The sequence below is a fragment of the Apiotrichum porosum genome, assembly GCF_003942205.1.
Source record: "Apiotrichum porosum strain DSM 27194 chromosome Unknown scaffold_4, whole genome shotgun sequence".
Taxonomy (NCBI): Eukaryota; Fungi; Basidiomycota; class Tremellomycetes; order Trichosporonales; family Trichosporonaceae; genus Apiotrichum; species Apiotrichum porosum.
Genome location: NW_021167111.1, coordinates 1 through 24,257, shown reverse-complemented (window position 1 = coordinate 24,257; position 24,257 = coordinate 1). Strand labels below are relative to the sequence as shown.

General features: G+C 59.9%; 8 protein-coding genes across 8 annotated transcripts; 3 read left to right on the top strand and 5 right to left on the bottom strand.

Annotated features, from left to right (window-relative positions):
• Positions 1 to 391: 391 nt before the first annotated feature.
• Positions 392 to 1,382, bottom strand: EHS24_006739 (uncharacterized protein; the record flags this gene model as incomplete). The annotated part of the gene is made up of 4 exons (XM_028622142.1): positions 392 to 964; positions 1,012 to 1,067; positions 1,230 to 1,289; positions 1,355 to 1,382. The coding sequence occupies 4 exons, from the start codon at positions 1,380 to 1,382 to the stop codon at positions 392 to 394; spliced, it is 717 nt and encodes a 238-aa protein (XP_028477034.1).
• A 3,473-nt stretch (positions 1,383 to 4,855) lies between these two features.
• EHS24_006738 (uncharacterized protein) lies at positions 4,856 to 7,363 on the top strand (the record flags this gene model as incomplete). Its single annotated transcript, XM_028622141.1, has 7 exons — positions 4,856 to 4,929; positions 4,978 to 5,078; positions 5,141 to 5,225; positions 5,300 to 5,738; positions 5,821 to 5,892; positions 5,954 to 6,045; positions 6,100 to 7,363. 7 exons carry the CDS (start codon positions 4,856 to 4,858, stop codon positions 7,361 to 7,363), a joined length of 2,127 nt encoding a protein of 708 aa, XP_028477033.1.
• Positions 7,364 to 7,965: 602 nt separating this feature from the next.
• Positions 7,966 to 9,928, top strand: EHS24_006737 (uncharacterized protein; the record flags this gene model as incomplete). The annotated part of the gene is made up of 5 exons (XM_028622140.1): positions 7,966 to 8,034; positions 8,076 to 8,444; positions 8,494 to 8,863; positions 8,904 to 9,800; positions 9,852 to 9,928. The coding sequence occupies 5 exons, from the start codon at positions 7,966 to 7,968 to the stop codon at positions 9,926 to 9,928; spliced, it is 1,782 nt and encodes a 593-aa protein (XP_028477032.1).
• Positions 9,929 to 10,109: 181 nt separating this feature from the next.
• On the bottom strand, positions 10,110 to 13,543 carry EHS24_006736 (uncharacterized protein; the record flags this gene model as incomplete). Its single annotated transcript, XM_028622139.1, has 18 exons — positions 10,110 to 10,199; positions 10,241 to 10,269; positions 10,321 to 10,396; positions 10,438 to 10,476; positions 10,534 to 10,668; positions 10,710 to 11,020; positions 11,060 to 11,111; positions 11,150 to 11,325; positions 11,364 to 11,397; positions 11,440 to 11,822; positions 11,871 to 12,012; positions 12,069 to 12,199; positions 12,241 to 12,324; positions 12,362 to 12,665; positions 12,704 to 12,950; positions 12,998 to 13,146; positions 13,185 to 13,307; positions 13,352 to 13,543. The coding sequence occupies 18 exons, from the start codon at positions 13,541 to 13,543 to the stop codon at positions 10,110 to 10,112; spliced, it is 2,697 nt and encodes an 898-aa protein (XP_028477031.1).
• A 220-nt stretch (positions 13,544 to 13,763) lies between these two features.
• HUB1 (ubiquitin-like modifier hub1) lies at positions 13,764 to 14,783 on the top strand (the record flags this gene model as incomplete). Its single annotated transcript, XM_028622138.1, has 4 exons — positions 13,764 to 14,469; positions 14,524 to 14,623; positions 14,662 to 14,719; positions 14,766 to 14,783. 4 exons carry the CDS (start codon positions 13,764 to 13,766, stop codon positions 14,781 to 14,783), a joined length of 882 nt encoding a protein of 293 aa, XP_028477030.1.
• A 60-nt stretch (positions 14,784 to 14,843) lies between these two features.
• Positions 14,844 to 16,710, bottom strand: EHS24_006734 (uncharacterized protein; the record flags this gene model as incomplete). Its single annotated transcript, XM_028622137.1, has 4 exons — positions 14,844 to 15,311; positions 15,361 to 15,676; positions 15,752 to 15,887; positions 16,617 to 16,710. 4 exons carry the CDS (start codon positions 16,708 to 16,710, stop codon positions 14,844 to 14,846), a joined length of 1,014 nt encoding a protein of 337 aa, XP_028477029.1.
• Positions 16,711 to 18,769: 2,059 nt separating this feature from the next.
• Positions 18,770 to 20,600, bottom strand: EHS24_006733 (uncharacterized protein; the record flags this gene model as incomplete). Its single annotated transcript, XM_028622136.1, has 2 exons — positions 18,770 to 20,135; positions 20,197 to 20,600. The coding sequence occupies 2 exons, from the start codon at positions 20,598 to 20,600 to the stop codon at positions 18,770 to 18,772; spliced, it is 1,770 nt and encodes a 589-aa protein (XP_028477028.1).
• A 1,348-nt stretch (positions 20,601 to 21,948) lies between these two features.
• EHS24_006732 (uncharacterized protein) lies at positions 21,949 to 24,206 on the bottom strand (the record flags this gene model as incomplete). Its single annotated transcript, XM_028622135.1, has 8 exons — positions 21,949 to 22,187; positions 22,559 to 22,679; positions 22,987 to 23,001; positions 23,212 to 23,584; positions 23,692 to 23,703; positions 23,784 to 23,819; positions 23,880 to 23,928; positions 23,982 to 24,206. Coding segments are annotated over 8 exons (1,070 nt in total), but the record flags the coding sequence as incomplete, so codon positions are not given.
• Between the last annotated feature and the right edge of the window lie 51 nt (positions 24,207 to 24,257).

The following is a 24,257-nucleotide window of genomic DNA, read 5'->3' as shown; positions in this document are numbered from 1 at the left end:
TGTCACGGTCGACATGACCCCACAGGTCAACTAGACACGCGCACGATACACGATTCCATCCACCACCCTCATCCCAGCCCACACGTTGCTCGCCGTCCCTTCGTATCCACCGTCCGTCGCGTTCCGCCGACCACGGCCCCGTCGCACTCATAGACTCGTGTCTCGAGTCTTTACTCAAAGTACACACGTAACCGTAGACTGTCATACACGCTAGAAGAGAGAGAGAGAGAGAGAGTTGTGCTGCACCCCAAGCCCGCAGACCGCAGTGCCGTAGCACCAAGACAAACCCTCCTCGCGCCCGCATCTTTACACAATCCATTATGTAGCAATACCATGTACCGTCGCTAAACCCGGAGCCATCACACCAACACCAACACCAACACTACAGGGCTCACCCACCCGGCACGCCACCCTTGGCCATGTACTCGTCCATGTAAGCCCCCACGGGCGCCCTGTTGAACGCGCTGGGCTCTGGCGTCCCGTAGCTGATCTTGGTGGGCACGATGCCGGCCCACACGCGGCCGGTCAGCTCGTCATCCTCGACGTCGCGCTTCTCCTCGCCCGGCTCGCCCGTGCGCACTTTGGCGCTCGCCGACAGGATTTTCACCTTGAGAAACCCCGTCGTGGCCATTTCGCCCTTGTTGGGCTGGCGGCAGTTGTCCCATCGGCCCGGCATGACGTGGTTTACAATCTGTTTCGCGGCGTCCCACTTGGCCGCGGCGGCGTCGGGCGTCGTCTCGTCCCAGTCGGCTACTTCGCCGTGGAGGACGGCCGAGCGGTGGTTGATCGACGAGTGGAACGCCGACAGCGCGAGCGCGAGGCCGTCCAGCAGCGTGGCGGTGATGCACACGCGCGACTCGGGCGGCAGCAGGCGCATGAGCCGGCCCTTGTGGTACCCGTGCAGGTAGACTGTCAGTTCGCCCTCGGCGTCTTGCTCGATGGCGTGCACCATGGGCAGGCATTGCTGGGGAGAGGGGTGAGCTTGGGGAGAGGTAGGGGAGGTGTGCTTACTGGTAGCCCGTCCTCGTCGACAAAGGAGACATTGACAAAGTGTGCTTCGTCCAGAACTGCGGGGGTGTTTGTCAGTGTCCGTCTGAGATGGTGATCCCCGGTAGACATGGAGCCGGGTAGGTGTCGTATATGTGGATGGGAAGGACGATGTGGTCTGCTGCCCACCACTAGCACCAACACCACCCGCTGCCTCGTCGACCCACACACGCCGCACTCACTGGCCCGGATCGAGTCGGCGCCATACCGCGCCTTCTGGGGCTCGCGGATGATCTTGTTCTCTGTCTCACATCAGCACCCAGCACGGTCGCAACCCAACACCACAACACCAGAACCAAGGACATACCGTGCGTCACGTCATAGACCTTGGACATTGCTGGTGATGACGTTCTGCTGGTGCGTGGTAGTGGTTACTGGCGCGTAAGCGACGAGGGAAACAGCCATAACAGTCCCGCACCCACCGCGTCTCCTCTTTATACGTTGTCCCCAGAGCCCAGGTGTTAGCCGTGCTGGTGCTGCCCGTCGCAATCTACGCGATGCGATACGATGCGCATGACACAACCGCGCGTTCTTACTCGACTCGCGAGCTCGAGAGCAATGGCCCCCGCGCTCGCGGAGCAAAGCGACGCCGGGGACTCCACAGCTGCAGTCATGTTGGTCATTTTCCTTTCGGCTAACAACGCCAGCAACAGGTGGAGGGACGATAACGCCTGTACGCCTGGGTGCAAAAGCGTGTGGTGTCCGCCGTCGATGCGTCGGTTGGCTAAAGAAAGAGCTTGGATACCGAGTTTTGAGCTCTATTTCCAGCTTTTGCGGCCTCCAAGCGAGAGAACGAGGGGAGCGAGCGTGGCGGGCAGTCGAGTTTTGTACCGTACAGCTGCTTTCCAACATGATCCCTCCACCTTGCGCGTCCAGTTCGGCAATGTGGTGATCAGGCGAATGGCAGGCGAAGGGGATAGGCACACCTGTGATCCAGTGAGAGGCGAAGGGAATCGTCACACCACAAGTCGTCTTGCTCGCTGTTGCTCGCCGTTGGCTCTGGTCGACATTACATTGGTGAGGTGTCCCGTCATCGAAAGCAGAGGCAGGCATGGCATCGTCAATTGAGCATGGAGCGTCTCTCTTTGGCCATTGTACCATTGTACCATTGCGGCAGGGAAACGTGTTGGGGATCTGCAATTGTACCAGCAGCGCAGCAGCCTTGTTTAGAATTCAGTAGTTGATGGCTGGGTTCAATGGACGGGACGCACACGCCAACAGTAGCGTCAAACGGCAAGTCGGCGGTGGTGTGGGCCTGACGGGTCGATGATGATGATGATGTGAGCCTGCTTACCCAGGTACTACCCAATTGCCAGATTTCGCTGTTGGCCGGCGCGTACCGGCGTGTGCCGCTGTATACACACGCAGCGCACAGAGGAGACAAAGGACAGCGACGGGCGACGACCCGACCCCGCCACCCCGGCCACCGGCCACACCTCATTCCAAGCGATGACGTCCGCGGCGCCATTCTTCTTGCGTGGCTTGAGGCTTCCAGTGATCCAGTTCATGGGTCTGCGTCGTCGCCGAAACCATCAATTACGGGTGCCCCGGTGCCAAGAGCGGGTCGCGTGTGCTTTTGCCACTTGAACCACACTCTGGCACTCTGGCACTCTTGGCCACTTTAATACCTTTTTGCCTCCATGCAAATGCCTGTATTCAAAAAAATGGGCAAAGGGTACGCCAGAATGAGACGGCCAGGACATACGGCCTTCCCTGGGTCGGCTCTGATGTCTATCCGTGACTGGAGGAGAGAGACGACCTGAAGGCCGGGACCGCTTGACACCGCCAGGCCCCCCCTTGGCAAGCATTGTCTCTTGCCACAGAGGGAAAGTGTGCACGACATGGGAGAGAGCGGGAGAGTCAAGTTGCGAAGAGGGACACGAGGAGTGGACGACCAAGGATCCAGCAGTGTTCCTGAGATGGGCCCGCTGGACGTCACCGCCGCCTCCCTTCCACCCCCTCTTCTGGGGGCAAGTCTGGAGCACCCATCCCTCTTCATGTGCCCTTCCCCACCTCCCGGGAACTGCGATGGTCTTATACACACATTGAGTCAGGATGAGGCCAGAAGGAGGCTAGGAGTGAACCCAGGTTTCCCAGGTTTGACCCATGTACCCATGTCCCAATGTGCCTCTCTTGTCAGAAACACCGTTGTCACTCTGCGGCCCGCCACGTTTCAGTTTGTCGATGGCATGATGGCAAATGACAGTGGCATGAGGTAGCGCGTTGCAGCGTACCCACCTGCCTGAAACGGGGGGGCCCTGGTTTCCATCGCGTGCCCATTGCCCATTTCTAGTCTCTGCTGCTCTGTCCCGTGCTGCTGCGCGCAGCAGGTGTGCATGCACAGAGAGTGGTTTGACCGTGGGGGGCGACGTCGGAGTGCAAGGAGGCTTGAGGCTGCTCGAGCTGTTCGGTACCTGTGTTTTGCTCTGTCATGCGCAATGTTGGCCCGCTGCCCCTTCTGGGACCACGGGATCTGTGTCGTCCTGATCGGGTAGGCATCCCAGACCGTACAGTACGTAGGTGCGTGGGCATGCAGCTTGCAGCAACCTAAATCAATCTCTCGGGTCCCATCTCTTGTGGACGGGCCCAAAATGTGACTCACCGGTGAACCAAAAAGGTGGACCTGCCTGCCACGGACGGATGCAGTCCAGCATGGTCCCGCCGTTGCGACGGGCGATCTGAGAGGTGAGAGACGGTGGGTGAGAGGAGCTTGGACACGGGGGATGAAATGGGTGGGAGTGGTATGTGTCGAGAGAGTGGCATGTTACAGAATTACAGTAGTTCCCCAAGTCCAGCCACTAGCCGCCGCTTGCTGCGAGCGTCTCTCACATGGTCTCTCACAACGGTACAACGAGCGAGACGTGCGTCGACTATGGGACTGTGTACTGTGTGTACGTGTGTACGGTGTGTGTGTGGGTGCATGGGTGAAAGCTTAAAAACGCGTCCACGCGTGGATGTTTGCCCACAGCTCACAGCCTACAGCCCAGAGCTGCCCGGCGGCGGCCGCCGGGAAATGTCAGACTAGTCTCGGTGCTTTGTCCCTGGAACCCTCTGCCAACCCCTCTCGTCCATGTACCGACCGACGGCCACAGCAGAGAGAGACATGTAACACGCCGTCGTCGCACCCCCCGGGGCTCTCTGGCATGCGCATTCTGTCTCTGTCTCTGTCTCTCACACTCACACATCGTCACCGCCGTCGCATCTGTCGCATCTGTCTCTCGTTCGCTCGTCACGGCCACCAGTCTGCCCATCTCGCATCTCGCATCCCCAACCGTCTTAGCCTCCAGCCAAACGCACAGCCCCCCAGCCGCCCGCCGCCCCCCGTTGCGGCACGTTCCTTTGAATCCTCCGCGCCAGCTCCGCCCTCTCCGCCCAACAGCCGTGGCTAGGCAGAGTCAGTCTCTCTGGTGTCGCTCACACACACACACACAACAACGCCGTCGCGCCGTCGTCCGCCAGCCCACGCGCGCAAAGCTGCAACCACCACCCACACACCACCCACACCCACAACACATTACATATCATCGACCACCAACCCCAACTCCCCCTCCCCCCCTTCCCCCTCCCCTTCCCCCTCCCCCCCCCCCACCTCTCATCCTCCGCACGGGCATACCCACCGCTCACTCCCGACCGCGTGGACCGTGCAAGCGCCGTCGCCCCCCGTCGAGACGTTCGCCTTCCTTTCATCTTCTCTCCCCCACTCGTTCTAGTCCGTCTCGTTCGCCCCAGGGCCCAACACCCTCGCTCTTTCAACGCCGCCGCATCCCCTCCCTCTCCTTCTCAACCCCCATCCAAACCTCCCTCCGCCATGGCCGACGCACAACGCTACGGTGTCCCGGCCGACTTTGACGTCGACCTGCACTCCATCTATGCCGCCTACCTGTGCGTAGCCTCTCCCCCAATGCGCGCCTGTTACTGACACCCACACAGAGGCGACTTTGACAGCCAGAACATCGACTGGTGGGATGCGTCGTGGGGTGGCTACTTTCGCTCATTCAACGACTTTCTCGGCTTTGGCTGGGAAGCCATGGGTACGTCGCAGTGAAGCGGGAGAATCAATTTCAACGAGCCAGGTGTGCTGACCGTCACCTAGTGGTTGTCGACGTCATCACAGGACGTGGCCACATCGCAGCCCGACGCGAACAAATTGCCCTCTTTGCACGCATGATCAAGACTCGGTACGTTGGGGAGTTGGGACACACACCGCATCGTCTTGCGCACCCGCGTAAACCCTTTTGCTGACATGTTGTAGCTTTGGTGAGACACTCGACAAGGAGCCTCCTTCCCTGCTTCCTATCGAGCCCGCGCCGTCACGTAGTCGCACACTCAACCGTCTTGTCACTCTCACCGACCTCAACCAGTACAAGAAGCTGTCCGGGTCTCTTGCGCCCGCCGAACTCAACCACCTGCGTGCGCGAGTCCGTGCCGGCGAGCCTGGGGTGATCGGCGCACTCTTCCACGCTGGTTCTCCCGAGGCAGACGGATACGCGGCATCGGCCGGCGTCCGTACTAACGGTCAGGGCTACACCTGGACGGCCATCAAGACCACTTGGTGGGAGAAGGGTGGACCTCCTCAAGGCTTCGTGCCCGGCCATGGTCGCACGGTCATGGCCAAGCCAGGTCAAGGTGGCAAGGGCCTCATGCTCGAGGTCGGACTCGCTGCCTTGCGATGTGCCAACCTGCGCGCAGTGGTGAGTTCCGTTCGCATACGCACTCCCAAAACGCCCCCTCCCCCCACGATAGCGTGCGCAGTGTGACTGACAACATGCCCAGGACGTTTGGCCACCTGTGCCAGACAAGAACTACCGCAAGGCGCACTACGTCATTGAAGAATGGGTTGACAAGGTGCGCAGCAGAAAAGGAAACAGGAAAAAGGAAAAGGAAACATAAGGCTAACTCTGTGTAGCGCACGAATGTGGAGCGCCCCAACTTTCCTCGAGCATTCGGCTTTGGCCGCAGCCAGTTTGTGTCTGAAAAGAGTGTGGAACGCATCGTCGAGTGAGTCGCCGCCCGCAAAGGACACTTGCGTTCCAATGAAGCTAACAAATCCAGTGCATCGCTCGGCGCGCTGGCTTCCCACGATGTCGACGGGGGTTCCAACACGCTCGTTCTCCTCACCATTGGCGAGCCGCAGCCCATCCCGCTGCCGTCCTCGACGCAGCTGGCGATGAACGTTCTTCAGCTTGATGTCCTCCAGCTCGAGTTCGCACTGCTTCAGCAGGCGCAACGCCAGGGCGTTCCAGGCGTTGGCGACCGTCGCCAGCCCCTCCAGTCGTTGCGACAGCTCCTGCACCACCTCCAGATTCCCGTCGCCCCCCATGCCCCACTGGGCAACGCGGGTAACGAGGCGTTTTACACTGTTCTGGCCTTCCAGAAGCTCCTCATGCGCGACACTCGACTCCCGGACCAGCTGTTCATGCAGCCTCAGTTTGTTCAGCCCGAGTACTTTGCACCGCCTCCTATTCCTCAGTATGCTCCTGCCGCCCCTTACTCGCCCTACGGAAACCTGCCCATGCCCCCGCCCCTCGGTGCCACGGGCCGCATGAACTCTAGCCCGTCGCTTAACCGCACGTCGTTGCCACCCATTAGCACCAACGATTTCGAACCGCCGTCCTTTCCTGCCCCCCTCTCTCGCCAGGCCACCGGCGAGTTAGCGTCCGGGCGCGCCCGCCCAGCCACGATGGCCGTGAGCACCGAGTTTACAAACGCCAACGCAGCACCTCGTCAACCTGGGCGTGGAGGAGCAGCAGCAGCAGGAGGCATGCCGCGCTCACAGACAGTGTACTGGGACGACGCCGAGTACTCGTCGTCGGGAAGTGATTCTCGCGGCAGTCGCGCCCGTCAAAAGGAAGGCAACTCGCCGACCTTGATGGAGCAGCCTCGGGTCCAGGGACGTGGCAGTGGGTCTGTGCCGCCCAGCAGCCTTCGTCACTCGCAGGTGTTCTCCAACGGCGGCCTCACAAATGGCAACGGTAACGGCGGCTTGGCCAACTCGCGCTCAGTCTCCTTCCACGAAGATCGTCGTCCCCCGACCATCCGAAGCCAGGGCTCGAGCAGTGGCCAGAGCAAGGACTCTGCCAGCCTCGTTGGCTCGCGTTCCAACAGCGGCACCGCGCTCGGCCCCAGCGGCCTGTCCTCGCTTGCACACGCCTCGCAAGGCTCGGGCGGCTCGGGATCGGGCTCGGCGTCTTCGGGTCTCGCCTCTGAGGCGAGCTCCAAGGTCTCGACTGACGGTGACGGCACCCTGTCCAAGAAGAAGAGCGACAAGAACGTCAAGCATATCACTGGAGCTCTTGCAAAGTTCTGGGTAGACTAGACCAACAAACCACTAGACCACCGCGGCGGACCAAGTCTTTCCTGCTTCTTGGATTAGGCCAAATAACGATTCCGCACCAACAACCAACCACAAAACGCACTCTCTCGCACCACACACACACACACACACACACACACACACACACACACACACACACACACACACACATGTCCACATACAAGCGGACCGGTTCCACAACACATACGCACAACGACTCAGTCGTGCACCCCTCTGGACATTTATGAACACTCAAACCCCCCACGCTCTCTCCCTGCATCTTCTCCCCCTGCTCTCCCCTAATATACGTTCCCACGCCTACACGAACCGTCCTGTCAAGGACGATCATGACCATAGTTGTGTGCACTTGAATTGTTCTGATCATGCATATTCATAGCTTCGGCGCGGTGCGGCTGGGTTCGCTGGCGGTGGGTGTAACTTTGCCAGGAAGAAGTGGTGCTGTGCAACGCTACCAGTCAAAACAACAACAAAGACCACGTGATCGTACATTCCCACGGGTGGCCCGGTTGACTCAACCCTGGTGCCCTAATGTTGGCATCACCCAACTATCCTTCCTCCCTTCAACACACACCTCTTCATTCACCATGTCCCGCAGACGTAACGGCGACGGCTCCGTCAGAGGACCCGCGTCGGCGCTTACAAACTTTCTGGCTGTGAGTTGGATAACCCTCTCACCTCGTAGCTCATACTTCAGAGCCTCGGTGTCGAGCCCTCGGCACTGAACAGCAACCCGTATGCCCCCCGTCAAGACGACAGCACCCCGCAGGCCGGCTCGTCCTCGGGTCCCGGCACGACGCCCATCCCTGAAGAACCAGAGCAGCAGGATGAGGACATCGACTCGGACGACCTGGACGAGGCGCCGCGCCGTCCAGCCAAACGTGCGCGCGTCGCCAGTGTCGATTCAGACGACCTGGATGCCGACTCGCCGAGCGCAGCTACCGCCAGCGGCAGCGCCACGCCTGCGAGTAACGGTCTCGCGCCCGGTGCGCGTGTGCGTGCCTCTGCACTCAAGGCTGTTGGCGAGTTTATGGCCTGTGGCGAATGCGGCAAGACGTTCACGGTGGTGGGTAGCTGACAACATGGGTAAGCCAGCCAGCTAACTCCTTGCCCAGACCGCGTACACCAAGGAACACCCTTTGCGCTCGCGCACGTGGCTGTGTGTGCAGTGCTGTCCCAAGCTGGGCGTGGACGCGTTCGCCAAGCCCAAAAAGGCCTCTGCGACCAAAAAGCCCGTTCCCAAGAAGGCTGAACGCGGCAAGATTGTCCACTATGAAGAGACCAAGGGCGCCATCCCGCTCGGAGACATTTGCATCAAGCTCATCGGCGAACACATTGACGACGTCGAGTCGCTGGGCGACATTGGCGCCTTCAACCTCGACCAAGTGTGCCAGATCATCTGCAAGAACCGCGTCCTCACGCCCGAGAATGCAAAGCTGTTCTACTCGACCGACCGCCAGGACCTGGCCATTTATGACTGCACCAGTGGGTGGTGGTTGTTGTTGACTATCTGACCCATTCACAGACCTCGTCCACGAATCCTACCTTGCTCTAGCCAACCTGTGCCCCAACCTCGTCTCTCTCAACCTCCAGATGTGTGGCCAGATCTCCACCGACACACTCAAGGCGTGGGGCAAGTCGCTCAAGCACCTCAAGAACCTCGAGCTCAACGGCCCCTTCCTCATCCGCAAAGAGGGCTGGGTCGACTTTATCAACGCACGCGGTACCCACCTCGAGTCACTGCGCATCACCCAGTCGCCCCGCATCGACCTCGAGACGATCGAGCTGCTGGTGAAGAAGTGCAAGAACCTCAAGTGCCTGCAGCTGTCGGAAGTGGGCCAGCTCAACTCGGATTTCCTCGCGCCACTGAGCAAGCTCTCCAAGCTCGAGTCCCTCGCCATCACGTGTCCCGGAGACAAGCTTGTCGTGGAGGACGGCGACGGCACGCCCGTCTCGGACGAGGCTGTTGAGGAGCTCCTGGCCAAAATCGGCGGCCACCTGACCTCGCTCGACTTGAGCGACAACAGGGAACTGACCGACGCGTCGCTCGCGTCCATTGGCAAACACTGCAAGCGCCTCTCGTCCTTGTGCCTCCGCCACAACGATCTCTCAGACGACGGCGTGGCCGCCTTCTTCAAGGGTCTGGAAGCCGTCAAGCGGCCCGGATTCAAGCACCTCGACTTTGAAAAGGGCCACGACCTGTCCAGCGCCGCGCTCGACGCCATCGTGTCCCACAGCGGCCAGACGCTCGAGTACCTGTCCATTCTGGGCTGGCGCACCGTGTCGGCCGACGCCGTCTCCCTCCTGGCTGGGTGCAAGCGCCTGCAGTTCCTTGACCTGGGTTGGTGTCGCAACGTGACCGACTTCACCGTCAAGGACGTCCTCGACGGGTGTGACGCTATCAAGACCGTCCGCGTTTGGGGTGGGTGCTGGAATCGTCCCCCCGTCACTGTGTTGTCGTACTAACGGGCAGGCTGCAACCAGCTCACGGACCGCGTGCCGCGCAAGCGTGGAGTCAAGGTCGTCGGCATTGAGACTCACGCCATTTAGGTGTCCCCCCACGACATACCCATGTGTCCGGATCCATGTGTTTATACAATTGTAGCATGTGCATGTGTGTGTGTAGATGAGATGAGATGAGATGTGTGACGAGCACCAGCCCCAGATGCGGCCGTGATATGATACATAAGTGGGGGCCGGGCATGATTACTATAAACTACACAGTTGACGCTCACTCGAGGCCGAAAATCTCCTTGAGCTCCTCGAACCGCGCCTGCTTCTTGGCCGCCTTGGTCTCACGCGTGCCAGAGTGCTCAAACGCCTGGGATGTTAGATTGACACTGAACACAAACGCTAGCTTACCTTGGCGACGAGGGCGTCTTTGCGTTTCTCTGTAGGGGCTGGTTAGCAGGGCAATAGAGGCAATTTGGAACCAGACGCACGAATTTCGAGCACCTTGGCCTCGATCGTGTCCTCTGCGATCAGCTGGAAGACGCGGACCTTCTTGCGCTGGCCCATCTGTTACCTCGTTAGCAGAGGAACCTTTTGTGTCACCTTACGCGGTGCACGCGGTCGACGGCCTGCGCCTCAATGGCGCTCTGCCACCATGGGTCACACTGGTAACGTTAGCTGGGAGATGGGGTTTTCCAGCTCACCAAGAACACATTGCTTGCGGCCGTCAGGTTCAGACCCACTGCGCCAGACTTGAGCGAGATGAGCATGACGACAGGGTTGCCCGCGCGGTTCGCTTCCGTGACGGGCGTCTGGAACTGGGCGATGACCGCTTGGCGCTGTAGCGTGGGTCAGACAAACCTGAAGGATGCAGACTCACTTTTTTGGCACTCATGCTGCCGTCAAAACGGCAAAACTGGATGCCTTCCTCCTGGAGGACGGCAGCGACGCGGTCGAGGAACGTGGTGAATTGGGAAAAGACGAGGGTCTTGTCGTCCTTGTCAAAGGCCTGGAGGTAGTGCACCAGCTCGGAAATCTTTGCTGATCGGACAGGCGGGGCGAGGTACTTGTCGGCGTCGTCCTCGGCCACGTCAGGAGGCAGCTCGAGGAGTGAGCCAGGTGAGATGGGGTGGCGGTCCATGGGACACTGGGCCTGGCGGCGGATAACCTCGGTGATGCAGGCGAAACAGACTGTGTGGGTCAGCTCCAGGTTACCAGAAAACCACCCACATGGATGACCACAGTCGGTAATGCGGGGATCGTCCAGAATATCATAGCACACCTGGGCGGGTCAGCCATAACTCAGTTGACGACCCTCACGGAGCATTCTTCCTGGTCAGCCATAGCTTGTCGCAGTTTCTCAATAAGCTTGTCGCGCTCTTCGTCTGAAAGCGAGTTGATGGGTACAGCAGGTCCCTTGGTAGTAACAGCGTTGCCCCTGATCTCGTCGAGGTAGGACGCGGGAACCATGTCGGCAGACAGACACAGTTGGCGCACTGAGAGTTAGGTCTGGAGTAATAACCATAAGACTCACTTCTGGTCAACATGGACAGGATGTTGACACTACTCTGCAGTGCGGGTCAGCGACCGTATAGCGCCTTGGCACCCACCTCGCCGGAACGCAAGCTGTCCTGGAACCTGCGCGCCGACTCGGCCATAACCTCGTTGTAAAAGACACGCGTGTCGGCATCGAGCTTGATGGGACACTGGTAGTACTCGATAGGCGGCAGGCCGATGAGTTTGTTACCATCTTTATCTTTGGTGTCCTTTGTACGACGCAGAAGCGCTTGACCGACGATAGCCTGAAGGAGGCGTCCAGCTTCAGCAGAGCCATTCTTAAGCCCGCGAATGACGAGCCTGCGGAAGAGCTCGGGCTGGTCGAGCGGAGCGCAGACTTGGATACAGGTGAGGAGCGAGCCGAGGTCGTTGGGGGCGTTGACGATGGGGGTGCCGGTGAGGACCCAGCGGCGCTCGGCCTGGAGTGAGACAAAGGCTTGGCTCACTGGTGGGTTAGAATTCGTTGCCAATCATGGCCACCCACTTTTGGCCTTTGGATTCTTCATAACATGTCCCTCGTCGGCAACAACGCGCTTCCATTTGACCTCCATGAGAGGCCCGGTAGTCTTCTTGGTCTTCTTGCCCTTTGAATTGCCAAAAGACCCGGCCCAGTCAGAGGCTAAAGTCTGGTACGTGGTCACGATGATCTGCTGTCAGCTACAGGACATGTCCATGGGCTCACGTCATACTGGGACAGCGTGGTGGACGTGACACCCTTGCCCGCGCCGTGGTACGTGTACGAGCTGACTTTGCCCGGTACGATGTGGTCCTGAATTTGCTTCTCCCAGTTGGAGATGACAGACAGGGGGCAAACTGGAGAAGTGAGCTCATGATGCCGAGGACTCGCAACCCACCGATCAGAGTCGCGCCACAAACGTCCTGTCCTACTTTTTCCTTCTGCGTGGCGAGGACCAGAGACAGTGTCGTAAGGGTCTTACCTGCAACGTCAGCCCAAAACTACAAGGACAAGCTCACCCAGGCCCATTCCATCCGCCATGATACCGCCACGGCCAAGAACAGGCGTGTCGTCTTGCGGCGTCTTGGTAGCCACATTCAGCCAGTAATCGCTCTGACCGCGTGATCCCTTCTGGCGCGTCCAGAACTGGACAGCGTCGTCGCCAATCTTCGAAGGCAGTTTGGGATTCTCGTGCGAGACCATCCACTGCAGAGCCTGGGACTGGTGTGGGAGCAGATCGGTGTGAAGGTCGCCAGACGCGATTGACGGCGGCGATGGGTGGAGGGGCAGTTTGGTAACGTCCAGATCAGAAGTCAGAGCGGCCTGAATACGTCAGTTGCCTTCAAGCACGCAGTACCCACCATGACGCCATCGGCAGCCTTCTCGTCCTCGTTGACCTTCTTAAACCCGTCAAGGATCTGCTGCATCCTCTCGTCAACAACAGGAGCTGGAGCGCGGCCAGAGGTGCCAGACTGGACACCAGTGCCACCCTGCTGCTGGTGGTCCCGCTGGCGCACAGCCTGAGCGAAACCTGCGGCAGGCATAGCCCACGCGAGCTCAGGCGCGAGGTGAGGGCGATAGGAAGCGCGGGCAAAGATGGAAATGTCACTGATGTAATGTTAGATGGCTGATGCCATTGGAAATATACAACTCACATGGGAAGCTTGTAGCGCATTTTGCGGTCGACATTCTGGCCGATCATGCGGCCCTCGACGGTCAGCAGGTTGGCGTCCATGAGGGGAGCGAGACGGCCAGCGACGGCGCGAGGGATGTGGCCAACTTGTGTACCAGCCGCGTTGATGACCTGTAGGTTAGACAGCAGTACAGGAACCTTGTACCCACCTGCACGGCATTGGCGTCGTACGGGTTGTTCGGCTGCCGGCGGAGAACAACAAACTCGCCTGCGCCAACGAGACCCGCATAGTGCTGGATTCCAACAACGTCGGTACGCATGGTGACATAGTGCTGAGGTATAAGCTTAGACTGTACCTCGTAATTGTTCAGCTTACTTCCTCGAGCTCCTGGGGCGGGGCGTCATCGCTGTCCTCGTCCGCGGCCTCGGACTCGGAACGAGCACGTTTGGACGGAGTTCCTTGGGTGGTGGCAGGGGTATGGCTCGATGAAGCCTGCGACGAGGGACGAGAGGCTGCCGCTCTGGAGGCCGTCTTGGACTGACCAGCATGTACGTTCATGCCCTCCATTGTAGAGAGTGTGTATGTGTGTTGTGAAAGAGACCAGACGGCTGTTGAGTGCAAGATGAGCGGACTCTCGCTCTCCTGCTGCATGCGTTCGCGACGCGCCGTATTTGCGGGGCCCTATTCAACCACGTGTATTTGCTCCCGTCACAGCCATTTACACTCCCACTTCGACTTCTTCTTGCCACCCACAACACTACAAAACATCTCTCTCTGTCTCATAACCATGCCGCGCTCGCCCTCCCCAGACCGCGAAAGGAGGCGCTCCGTCTCTCCCCGCCGCGACAGGTCTGAACGCGACCGCTCCCGTTCCCCGCCTGCAGCGAAGCCATGGTCGCAGAAGCGCGCCAAGGAGCTGAGCTTCTACAAAAAGGGCAGCGGCGGAGGCGGGTACAGCAGCGGCCCATCGCGGGGCACGACTATCGGTGATGTGGGCGAGGAAGAGTCGGCCAAGGAACGCGCTCAGCGTCGCGAGCGCGGAGAGGTGCCCAAGCGCTTTGGTGGCAGTCGCGAGCAGGGCGTGCGTAACACGATGGGCAACGTTGTTGCCCCAGCTGCGAACAGCGCCGTCGGCTCGTTCAAGCGCAGCCACGATCCCCTCGACCGTCTCGACCAGCGCAAGGAGCGGAGGGAGCGTGCAGACAGGGACGATTCCGGCCGTGGCGGCGACCGCGATAGGGATTATCGTCGCGACGACCGAGACCGCGGCGCGCGGGACTCGCGCGACTCGTACCGCCGCGATGACCGGGACCGCCGGGATCGCGATGACCGCGACAGGCGCGACCGTGACGCCATCCACCCCGACCGCCGAGCAGCCGCTGCTGGCAGCGGAAGCTCTGGCGGCGCTTCAAGCGTCCAGCAAGTCCCACCGCCAACGGTGCGTCCGGGGCGTTTCATCGAGGTCACTGCCAACGACCGTATGGGAAGGAAAGGTGAGTTCAGCTACAAAATCAGCACTGTGGTGCAACCCTTGGCTGACGAATCAGTCACCGTCAAGTGCCTCCCAACGGACACTGTTGGCGACCTGAAGAAGTTGATCGGCGCGCAGACGGGTACCGACTACCGCAAGATTGTTCTCAAGAAATGGTGAGTACCATACTGTGCAACATCACGCTGACATCCAGGTACACTGCGTTCAAGGACCACATCGCGCTGCAAGACTACGAGATCAACGATGGAATGGTGAGTAGCTTCCATGTTCTGTAAACTAAGCTGACCATTATCCCAGAGTCTGGAGATGTACTAGTGGATGAATGATGGCTCCGATGCATGTATTTCCCTCTCCCTTGATATCCTTTTCGCATTCTTACAACTTGCCCTTGACCTCCCCGCCGAACATGTCGGCGTACACAGGCCCAACGAGATCCACCAGGTCGTGTGTGACCATACTCCTGCCCTTGAGCTCGAAACCGCGCTTTGAGACGGTGCGCGCAAACGCACTGGCCCCATACGCCGCGAGAAGCGCTACATGTGGAGCGAGCTCTGGGTCGGCGGGACTGCCGACATGGGCATAGCTGCCGCGAGCCCACTCGCGTCCCCAGGCCAGGAGGGTGCCGACGGTGCCCGAGAGAATGTCGCCCTGGCCACCGACACGCTTGAGGCCGCCCTGGACGCTATCCACCAATGTGTCTGTGGATCCTGTGGATGTGGAAAACGCAGAAGGCAGCGGCTTGCCGTCCGAGACAATGTCCTCGGCACCCTTTTCCAGGATTGTGACGTTGCCCAGCGCGCGAGCGAGTGCGGCACATCGCAGAGTCTCGGAGGCCTCCACGCCCTGTGTATCGGTCAGCTTTCCTGTCCCTTTGGGCAGGTCAGTCACTCACGTTGGCATCGCACAACCTCTTAAACTCCATGACGTTGGGTGTGAGGATGACTCTCGGGACACCTTGCCATCCCTTGACGAGCTCGGGCTCAGAGTTGAGCAGCCACAGACCATCGGCATCGACGACGACGCCAATGTCCATCTCTTTCGCCATGATCAGGGCCTCGCGCGCACATGACTGCATGAACTCGTCGCGTCCAAGACCTGGTCCAATTACCAGCACGTGCAGACGGGACATGATGGATTTGAGCTGCTCCTTGGCCTGCGCCAGGCCGAGGGACGAGTCGAGGACGCCGTGAACGATGAGGTCGGGGGCACTGGCCGTCAGCTTCCATTGACTCTTTGTATGATCACATAGCTGAAAGAGCGACTCCCACTGCAAGAACACCTACTAGGTCTTGATCACGGCACCAGCTCCAGGCTCACACATGACGTGAGCGAGGTCGGCGCCGAACCGCATGGCACCCATGGCGGAGAAGAAGGGCGCGCCAGAGTAGTCGCCTGATCCGCCCAGCACGCCGACGCGTCCTGCAGTTGAGCGTTCATGTTTGCGGATGGGCGCGAGTTGCGATGTGCGGTGTAGTCAAACGTGGTGCACAAACGTTGCAGTCCGTTTATGCCGCGATCAAACGTGGTATCGAGGTCGCGACCGCCGTTCAGCACAGCACCGCACGCGTTCACACAGCCGAGATACAAGTAGGTGGTCAAGGCCAGAATTGGTATCATGCGACGCGTTCGTTGTCCGTTGGAATATGGTTTGTGCCATGATCCAGTCCATGTCAGGTCCACCGAGTCCAGACAGGTACAGGCGTCGTAGGAAGACATAATGAGTTGGAACCCATGGGATGGGGAAAGCAGGGGCCAAGAAGCAAGGTTGAGTTGAGGGAGGTTACAGAATGGAGGTTATGCGTCAGCTTGGTGTCTTTCAGCGACTGGAGCCGTTGGAGCGGTGAAGCAAAGTCATAGCTTTGGAAGACTGCCACTTTCCGCGTGCGTGCGATCGCACTGTGCTGTCGCGAGGGAGGAGAACATGGCACTAAGGCGGTGGAGGCATGTGGTGGATGCAACCTCGAGCCGCCGTTCGTCTCCCGGGAGCGACGCAAAGAGGTGAAACGGGCGAATGCGAAACGACGCGTCCCACAAGCACATGAACTAGTGCCGTAGGAGACGAAGTGTACGACGGCCGGGGGGACATGTCACCATTGTCGCTCCAAGGAGTTTGACACGTACAGTACCAGACTGCTCGGTCCGACTTACCGGCCTGTCCCTTGTGGAGCTTGGGCGAGAGAGGCGGGATCATACGGCGTACAAGGGCGAGCATGTGCTCATGATCCGTGGTAGACGTCGACATTGCGCGCAAGTGGTTGGAGGGAACACCAGGTGGGAATGCCAAGTGGAGGTGAGATCGGATCGCAGTGGATCGGGAACTGGGACTGCTTGGACGTGCGCCAATGGTAGCGTAATGGCGAGCTGATATGACCGCTGCTCTCGTACCTGTCGTTGAAGATGCTGCTGTGACTGTCGCGATGCGTGCTGCTGCCCGGGACGGCGACATGGGAATGTGCAACACTGAGATGAGACGTGGGAGGGGGGTGCATTGGCATGACGACGCTGGGGCTCCGAAAACAATGAGGCAAAACTCGTTTCCGGCGGATCCCGTGGCCCGTGGGCCTTTTGGTGTCTTGTGTCCTCAAAACCTCCTTAACAAAAACCCCTTCACGGGTCATATAGAGCACTGCCCAAACTCATTAACCACGTCACTACGGTGCTGCGAGCGAGTACGGCACCCTTTTATTGAAGGACAGACATCACAAGAACTGCGCATCCCCCCAACCTATCGTCTGCCTGTCGCCCTTTAGGGCCCATGTCTGGCCTGAGGCCCTCCGTTCATCCGGGGATTGCAGGAAACAAGGCCAAAGGCCAAAGGGAACACGCAGATGAAAAACAGGGCACCACGGGTTCCTCGCCGTCACTGCCCTCGCGGAACCCGGCTGCAGCGGCCAGCACGCGGCGCGCGGCGCGTCGGCGTCGTCAACGAATGCCGCGCCACGTCCACGCGTCAGCCTCGACCCCGGATCCCGGGAGGGAGAGGCCTTGAAGCCATGAGGCCTCGCAGTCAACCAAACTTACCCCAAACAGCTTTCACCCCTGGCCAGAGGCCAGAGGCCTCTGGCCTGATCCGGCCTGACGAGGTTACTGTAATTACTGTAGACTCTCTTGTTCGTGTTCGCTTTCATGTGCGTGCCATTCATTGTGCGGAAAGGGAGCGGCGCACGGGGCCACGGGCCACGGGGCGGGCCTTTTGGTCAATGTATGTACCCAGCCAGACATGACATGGGCGCAGGTCACGGAACCCGACTCGACATGACACGCGCTCAACGCGTCCGATAGCATGTCTCGTTCCTGTGCATTCAGCCATTGCTTCACGCTTCATGACGGCATTGTTTAGTGCAGGGCAAACGAGCACCTAGGATTGGGTGTGCTGGTGGCATGAGAGTGTAAGTACATCTGGTGGCAGAGGCATGCACTTGCGCACTTGCGCACTTGCGTGATGGCGACGATTGGAGTCGTCACACGCCTCCTGGAAGAAGCGAAACCAAGTATTAACTTCTCTGAATTCGAGCTCGTTGTGAATAGTGCGTTTGGCCGCACGGCGGAAACCAAGTATCGCGGCAGCCACGCTCGTTGTCGGATGCCTGGGTCACGTAGTGTGTTTCTCGAGAAAGGGCCGCTTGGCGGAAACCAAGTGTCGGGAACGACAACGAGCATCGTTCCATCTCTATGTGTTTCGCGGCTCGGCGCATAACCAAGTAGCGTCTCCGGATTGCTGATCTCGTTTTTCATAGTGTGTTTCGCGGCTCGGCGCATAACCAAGTATCGTCCCCGGGTTGCCGATCTCGTTTTTCATAGTGTGTTTCACACAACCAAGTATCGTCTCCAGCTTTTCGATCTCGTCTTTCATAGTGTGTTTCTCTAGAGCAGATCTCCTTGCCGAGCCCGTACTGATCTGAAATCTCCCTGCACGACACTCCAGTATTCATGTTGTTGCTCAACTGGTTGCATCTCTGTTCAAGGTATCTCTATGGACGCGCGGACCAAAATCGGACGACGCGTAGCGCCGGTCTGTACAAATACTGCTGCTGCTTGCTTGCTTGCTTGCTACCTTTCTTTGCCGTTGCTGGGGAATCTACTCTCGAGTTGTTCGAGGTGGTGGTGCGGTGGGGAATGTATGGGAAAGCCGGAAACATTGGAAAACTAAAAGACGCCCTTTGCCCTTTTCTTCTTTGCTTGCTCGTACAGGTGGTATTGGGTGTTTCACATTCTAGGTGGTGGTGTTTGGGTTTGGGTTTGGTAGTGGTCGTGGGTCGTGAAAGAGTTTGGAAGCGGTCAGGACTGTTGGTTTTTTGTGTTCAACGGCCGCGGAACAGCTCCATGAGCGCGTGCGCGCCGGTGAGCACGTTCTCATCCATCTCTTGGGTACCGCGCTTGATCTCGGGCTCGAGCTCGGTGGAGAACGAGTAGATGCTGCGGCCCTCGGGGAGGGGGAGACGGGGCTTGATGTCGACGTCGTCCTGCTTGCTCTTGGTCGACGAGGCATCCTCAGAGCCAGGAGCAGTCTTGGGCGAGATCGAGTCGGCGTCGGTCGGGGTTGGTGAACGCGTCTGGTCAGGCACCGGCGAGGAACGCTCCTCAATTGGAGGCTCCATTGAACGCGAGCGGTCAAACGAGTCGCGGTGGGTCAGAGTCGGCAGGTGCGACCACGAACCCTGGCGCGACAGCTTGCGCTTACGCTCAACGGGGACACCCGATACGCTGCGAGCACCGTGCTCCGGAGCACGGGGAAGCATTGGTCCCGGACCGGCCGAGACGCTGCGCGAGGGAACGGGGTCGGTCACAGCACGCGAGGGGAACGCGCCGTTGTTGTTTGTGGTGGTGGTGGTGTTCGACTGGGGTCCGAGGCCATTGTGGGCAAGGTAGCGTGCGCGAGACGAGCACGCAAGAACGTCAGAGCTCGAGGCGCGGCCAAAGCTGGAGCGCGGGCGGTGTCCAGCGTGGGTGGGGCGACCAAGACCAATGGGCGGGAGGGTGGGGCGGGACTGACGCTCGTAACGGGCGCGCTTGCGAGTAGGCGAGTCCTCGCCAACAACCGAATCGTCGTCGTCAACATCCTCTGGGGGCTCAATCGCGTCCGACGACAACTCGCTGGGGAGCATCTGGAGGAGAGCCTCGCGGTAGCGGGGGTCGTTCCTGTGCATCTGCTCGAGGTTTTCCACGCGCGGGCGGGGACGAGACATGGGACGGTGGGTCATGCTCTGCTCGCGGTCGGCGCACACGTCATCGAGCGAGAAGCCGCGACGGATAGGCTTGAGAGCAAACAGGTGGCCGCCACCAGCAGAGGCCGAGTGATGCTGGGAGTACTGGGGCTTGGGAGCGATCGCGAGCGGCGCTGGGGTGAAGGGGATGCTGCGACGGTCGGGAAGCGGGAGGCCGTTGGTGGGAGGAGAAGGAGTGCCCTTGTGGCCTGGGGTGGGCGACGAGCCTGACGGCTGCTGCGAGAACCACATGTCGGGGAGGAGACGGTCGCTCACAATGTCCATGATGACCTGTGCCTGCTCGGGGGAGTACTTGGTCTGGTCGCCGCGGTTGGCGCGCTGGACAGCAGCGAGCGCACGCGACGCCGTGTCGGGGTTGTTCTCTGCCATCTGGACGAGCGTCTCGGCCTTTTTAAGGTCCTGACGACGGTTCTGGAACCAGACAGTAAGGTGACGGGTGGTGCTGTGATGTGTGTAAGTGACAATGTGCCAGGGGTAGGAGCGGTGGCGGGGTTCAGACTCACCATCCAAACCAACGAGCGAGCTTTTGGCGTTGCCACTTGTGAGGGTTGTGCGAAATGCCCCAGAGAATCTCAAGCATGTCCAGCTCGCCAGGCGAAAAGCGACGGCGGGGCTTGTTCTTGCCGTGGTCTTCTGGGCGGTAGTCCCAGGGGTTGCAAGACACAAGAGTGCGGCGAGCGCTGGGGGTTGACGCAGCGTCGTCGTTGGCAGCGTCGTCGCCAGTGGTGCTGGCTGGCATCTCACCCTGATGCAGGTATGCGTGGGGAAGGGGACCGGGGAAGCGAGCGGGTGCCAGCAGCTCGTGAAGGTCAATTGGGCCTGGAGGGTATGGTGACGCGTGGAGATCGGGGGCAGGTGTGGATGGCATGTGGGACATGGTCGAAGGGGACGAGTACGACATGGCCATGGTGCGAACCGAAGCCGGTGTCGAGTGGTGGTGCATGGGCGAGTGAGCCATCATCATACCACGGGGAGTGCCACCGAGGTGGTGCGGCATGCCATGGTGACCATGGTGCATTCCGTGGTGACTGTGCGCGTGGAGCGGCGATGGGTGGATGTGCTGGACAGAGGAGCGCGAGTGCGGCGGGGTCGGGAGCGGGAGGAGGGCCGACGCTGGGGGAGGCGGGGCCGCGAAAGTGAGCCCCTTTGGCAGCGGCAGCTCACGAGCGTCGGGGTCGACCTTTACGGCGACTGGGCGGACGGGTGTCGCGTCCGCTCCTCCCACAGCGGGTGCGGACGCGCACGCAGCCGACGATGGACGCTGCTGGCCGCCGCCGTGAGCAGGCGTGGCCGGGTAGCGCGCGCTGAACAGGTTGGGCGGGTGTTCAAAGGGTGCGAGTGGCTGGCGAGGACGCGGCGAGGGCGAGGGCGCTGCAAGAGGGACGAGCGCGTCGCGGTGTGTCTGGGGGATGGAGTTTTCGTCGTTGTGTCGCCTCGGGGAGGGAGCGGTGGACATTTAGGACGTGATGGGGGAATAGAAGGGGGGAAAGGAGAGAGAGGAAAGACAGAGGATAGAGAGAGAAGAGAAAGAGAGAGAGAGAGAGACAGTAGTTGGATGCGATGTGGATGTGTGTGTGGATGTGTGCGTGTGTGGATGTGCTGTGGCTAATGAAGGTAGGGGAGAGGGAGCAGGAAAGGGGGGAGAGAGAGAGAAGGACTAGATAGAGATAGAGAGTGAGAGAGAGTGAGAGAGAGTGACGAGGAGGAATGACAAGACGGAGGAGAGATGGTGGAAGGAGGGACGGCGTGTGTGCACCTGGCTGGCTGGCTGGCTGGCTATGGCTCTGGGCGGGAGGGAATTGCAAAAGAACTGCCTCCCCCCACGGTCTCTCTCTCTCTTCTCTTCCACGGCAGCCCCCCGGGCAGCTGGGCAGCGGGCGAGCGCGCGCGCAATGTACAGCCCCTGTCCCCGTGTTGTGCTCGGGCCTCCCCCTTTTTACAGGACATGCAGGCAATGAGGCTCTGGTCTCCCTTTTTTGCTGGCGCGCTGGCCGCGCTGGCCAGAGCGACGCGCGCGTGACTGCACCCTGAAGTTCGCGTATTGGCGTCGAGTGCCCACAGGCCACAGATCATTCAATTGCCCGATACAGCCAGCAGCAAACCTCCCCCCGGCCTCTCTCCTGGCTCGCGCCCTGGGCAGCCTGCCCCGTTTGCTCTGCCATATGCCATCATATGGGTTTTCCCAGTTGCAAGTTGTATGCATTGTCCTATGTGGCCAATGTACCAATGTGGCCCAGCCTATGTACCGGCGCTTGCTATACCAGGCGGCCCCCATTTGTCCCCTGGGGCCCGACGGCCCCTGTCGTTCCTGCAGACCCATTCCCACTGCTGCTGCTGCTGCCGCTGGCACCCCCCTCGTCGTCGTCCTCCGCCTCGGCCGGCACAAACGCACTGCCCAGGCCAACCATGTCCACAACAAACCGGCCGTCCCCACCACGCTGGGCAAACATGCGTACAGGCTCCTTGACGCACCACTCGACCTGGCGGTGAAGACCTGCAAAATTAGCAAAACGAGCGCGCGCGCGAACAACAAGAAACAGAATGGGCGGCACCCAGGGTTGGGAATAAAGGGTGATGGGCAGAGGCGGCCGAGCGCAGGCTCATGGGGGGCGCATTCACGGAAGGGTCCTCATCTGGAACATTATCCAATGTTGGCCTGTGCCTGCGCCAACAGACGCCACAAAGTGCCCCGCCAGGCGCAGTGCCAGCAGCAGAGCGACCCAACACACACCACACACACAATTCTCACCCCAGCAGCCGTTGTTGGCGCGACAAACGCGTCCAGAGCGGCCTCCTCCCCGTCCCCCCCCCCCCCCCGCATGCACGCGCACACAAGTATACAAGTAGTCTTTTGGTCTCACTCACCTTCGATCTCGTCCACACGGTCGCGTGTCTGGTCCAGCATGTCGTCAAAGCCCTCTTCGGCCACAACCTGCTGCGCCGCGCGCAGAATCACCACGCTGTCCGGGCGCACATCGTGCTTGACCTGTGTGTGTGTGTGTGTGCGTGTGTATAGAATAAGGGGGCGCACGAACAGTCAGTTCACGCATCTCATTTGTGTTGCCGCCTCATGTCCGCCGGCTCTGGCGTCAAACCACAGCCGCCCCCAGAGATCCAGAGAGCGTGCACGCTAAGGCCATAAACGCCTAGCCGAGACATACACACGCGCGTTGCGTGGCATGCGTTTGGTGTCACACCAAACATCAAGGCGGTCGCGGGCAGGGGGGTGCGGCGGCATATGCCTGCTCGACGCGTCGTATTTTGGCCTTTGGAGTGTTGGAACAGGGACTTACGTCAATGGTGATGATCTGAATCCGTCAGTGTCAGCCTGAATGAAGAACATGGGTCCAAAAAAGCTTCCACGTTCATTAACAAAAACGTCACCGTCACTTTCCCATCCTGACCAGGAACATATTATGGAGGACACGGATCGCGCGTCCTTGTGTCCTCTCCCGGGTGTGTCACGGCAGAGCCAATCTGGCTTCTGCGAGAAAAGAATCACTCTCAAACCCACTCACATTCGCATGGTCCAAGCCGTCAAAGAAATCCGTGCGCGTCATGAGCCGGCGGGCGTCGTCGTAAGAAACCTTGGGAAGCTCGCAGTCGGCCGTCAGATCCAGGAAGTGCGTCTTCGGTGACCCAGAATCGTCCGCCACAGGCACATCGGGACCCGAGGCTGGCTTCTCGTCTTCCTCGTCATGGTCCTTGGCCTTGGCCTCTTCTGGCTGCTTGGTGACAAGGTCTTGAAGCGGGCCACCCAGAAGGTGGATGCGCGTTGTACCATCCTCGTTGGTCTTTTCCTCGACGACATCCTCCGCCTCAATTGGTGGAGTGAGAGGTGGCGCCTCCTGCGCCAGATGGCGCAACAGTAACCACGAACAGCTCGCCCACCTATACAATTGCGCGTTAGCAGGTCACGTTTCACCGTCACATCCGCGGTCCCACGCGCTGCCCTCTCGCACGCATCCGAGCCGTATCCGCGGCCCTCTGATTCTCACTTTTGCTCGTCCCTGGTGCGTCAGTTCCGTCCGTTGTTCTCTATTTAGTCGCGTACAGCCCGTGCCGCGGGCCACACGATCAAAACACTCACATTACGTCGTCGTCCATCTCGGGGATGAGACCGATCCTGTTCGCACGGTTAGCGTGTTTAATTAAACAAACCGAATACCCTTGACGAAAAACGCACTTGGAAAGCATCCACGCCTTCTCAATCTCCACCATCAACTTGGCCTCCTCTGTGAACAAGGTGTCAGCCACCACGCAGATCGAGTCTTCCTCAAAGACCCACTAATCATATCGTTGGCTCTCGCAACGCGCGAGAGGTAACTGGTACGTCCGCCAATCATCTCGTACACGCGCCGGAAGACCGTGTCGTCCTCGACAGGCTTGTTGCGCATCCCTTGGTAGTGCTTGCGAAGCTGGCGCATGGCGTCGAGCGCCTCCTTGGCAGGGAGGTCGTAGACTGACAAGATGCGCATGCGGTTGCCATTCTTCTTTAGCTTGTCCAGGGGCCCTTGAACAGGTTAGCTTGGAGGAGATGCCTTTGTCAGCTCACAAAAGTCGT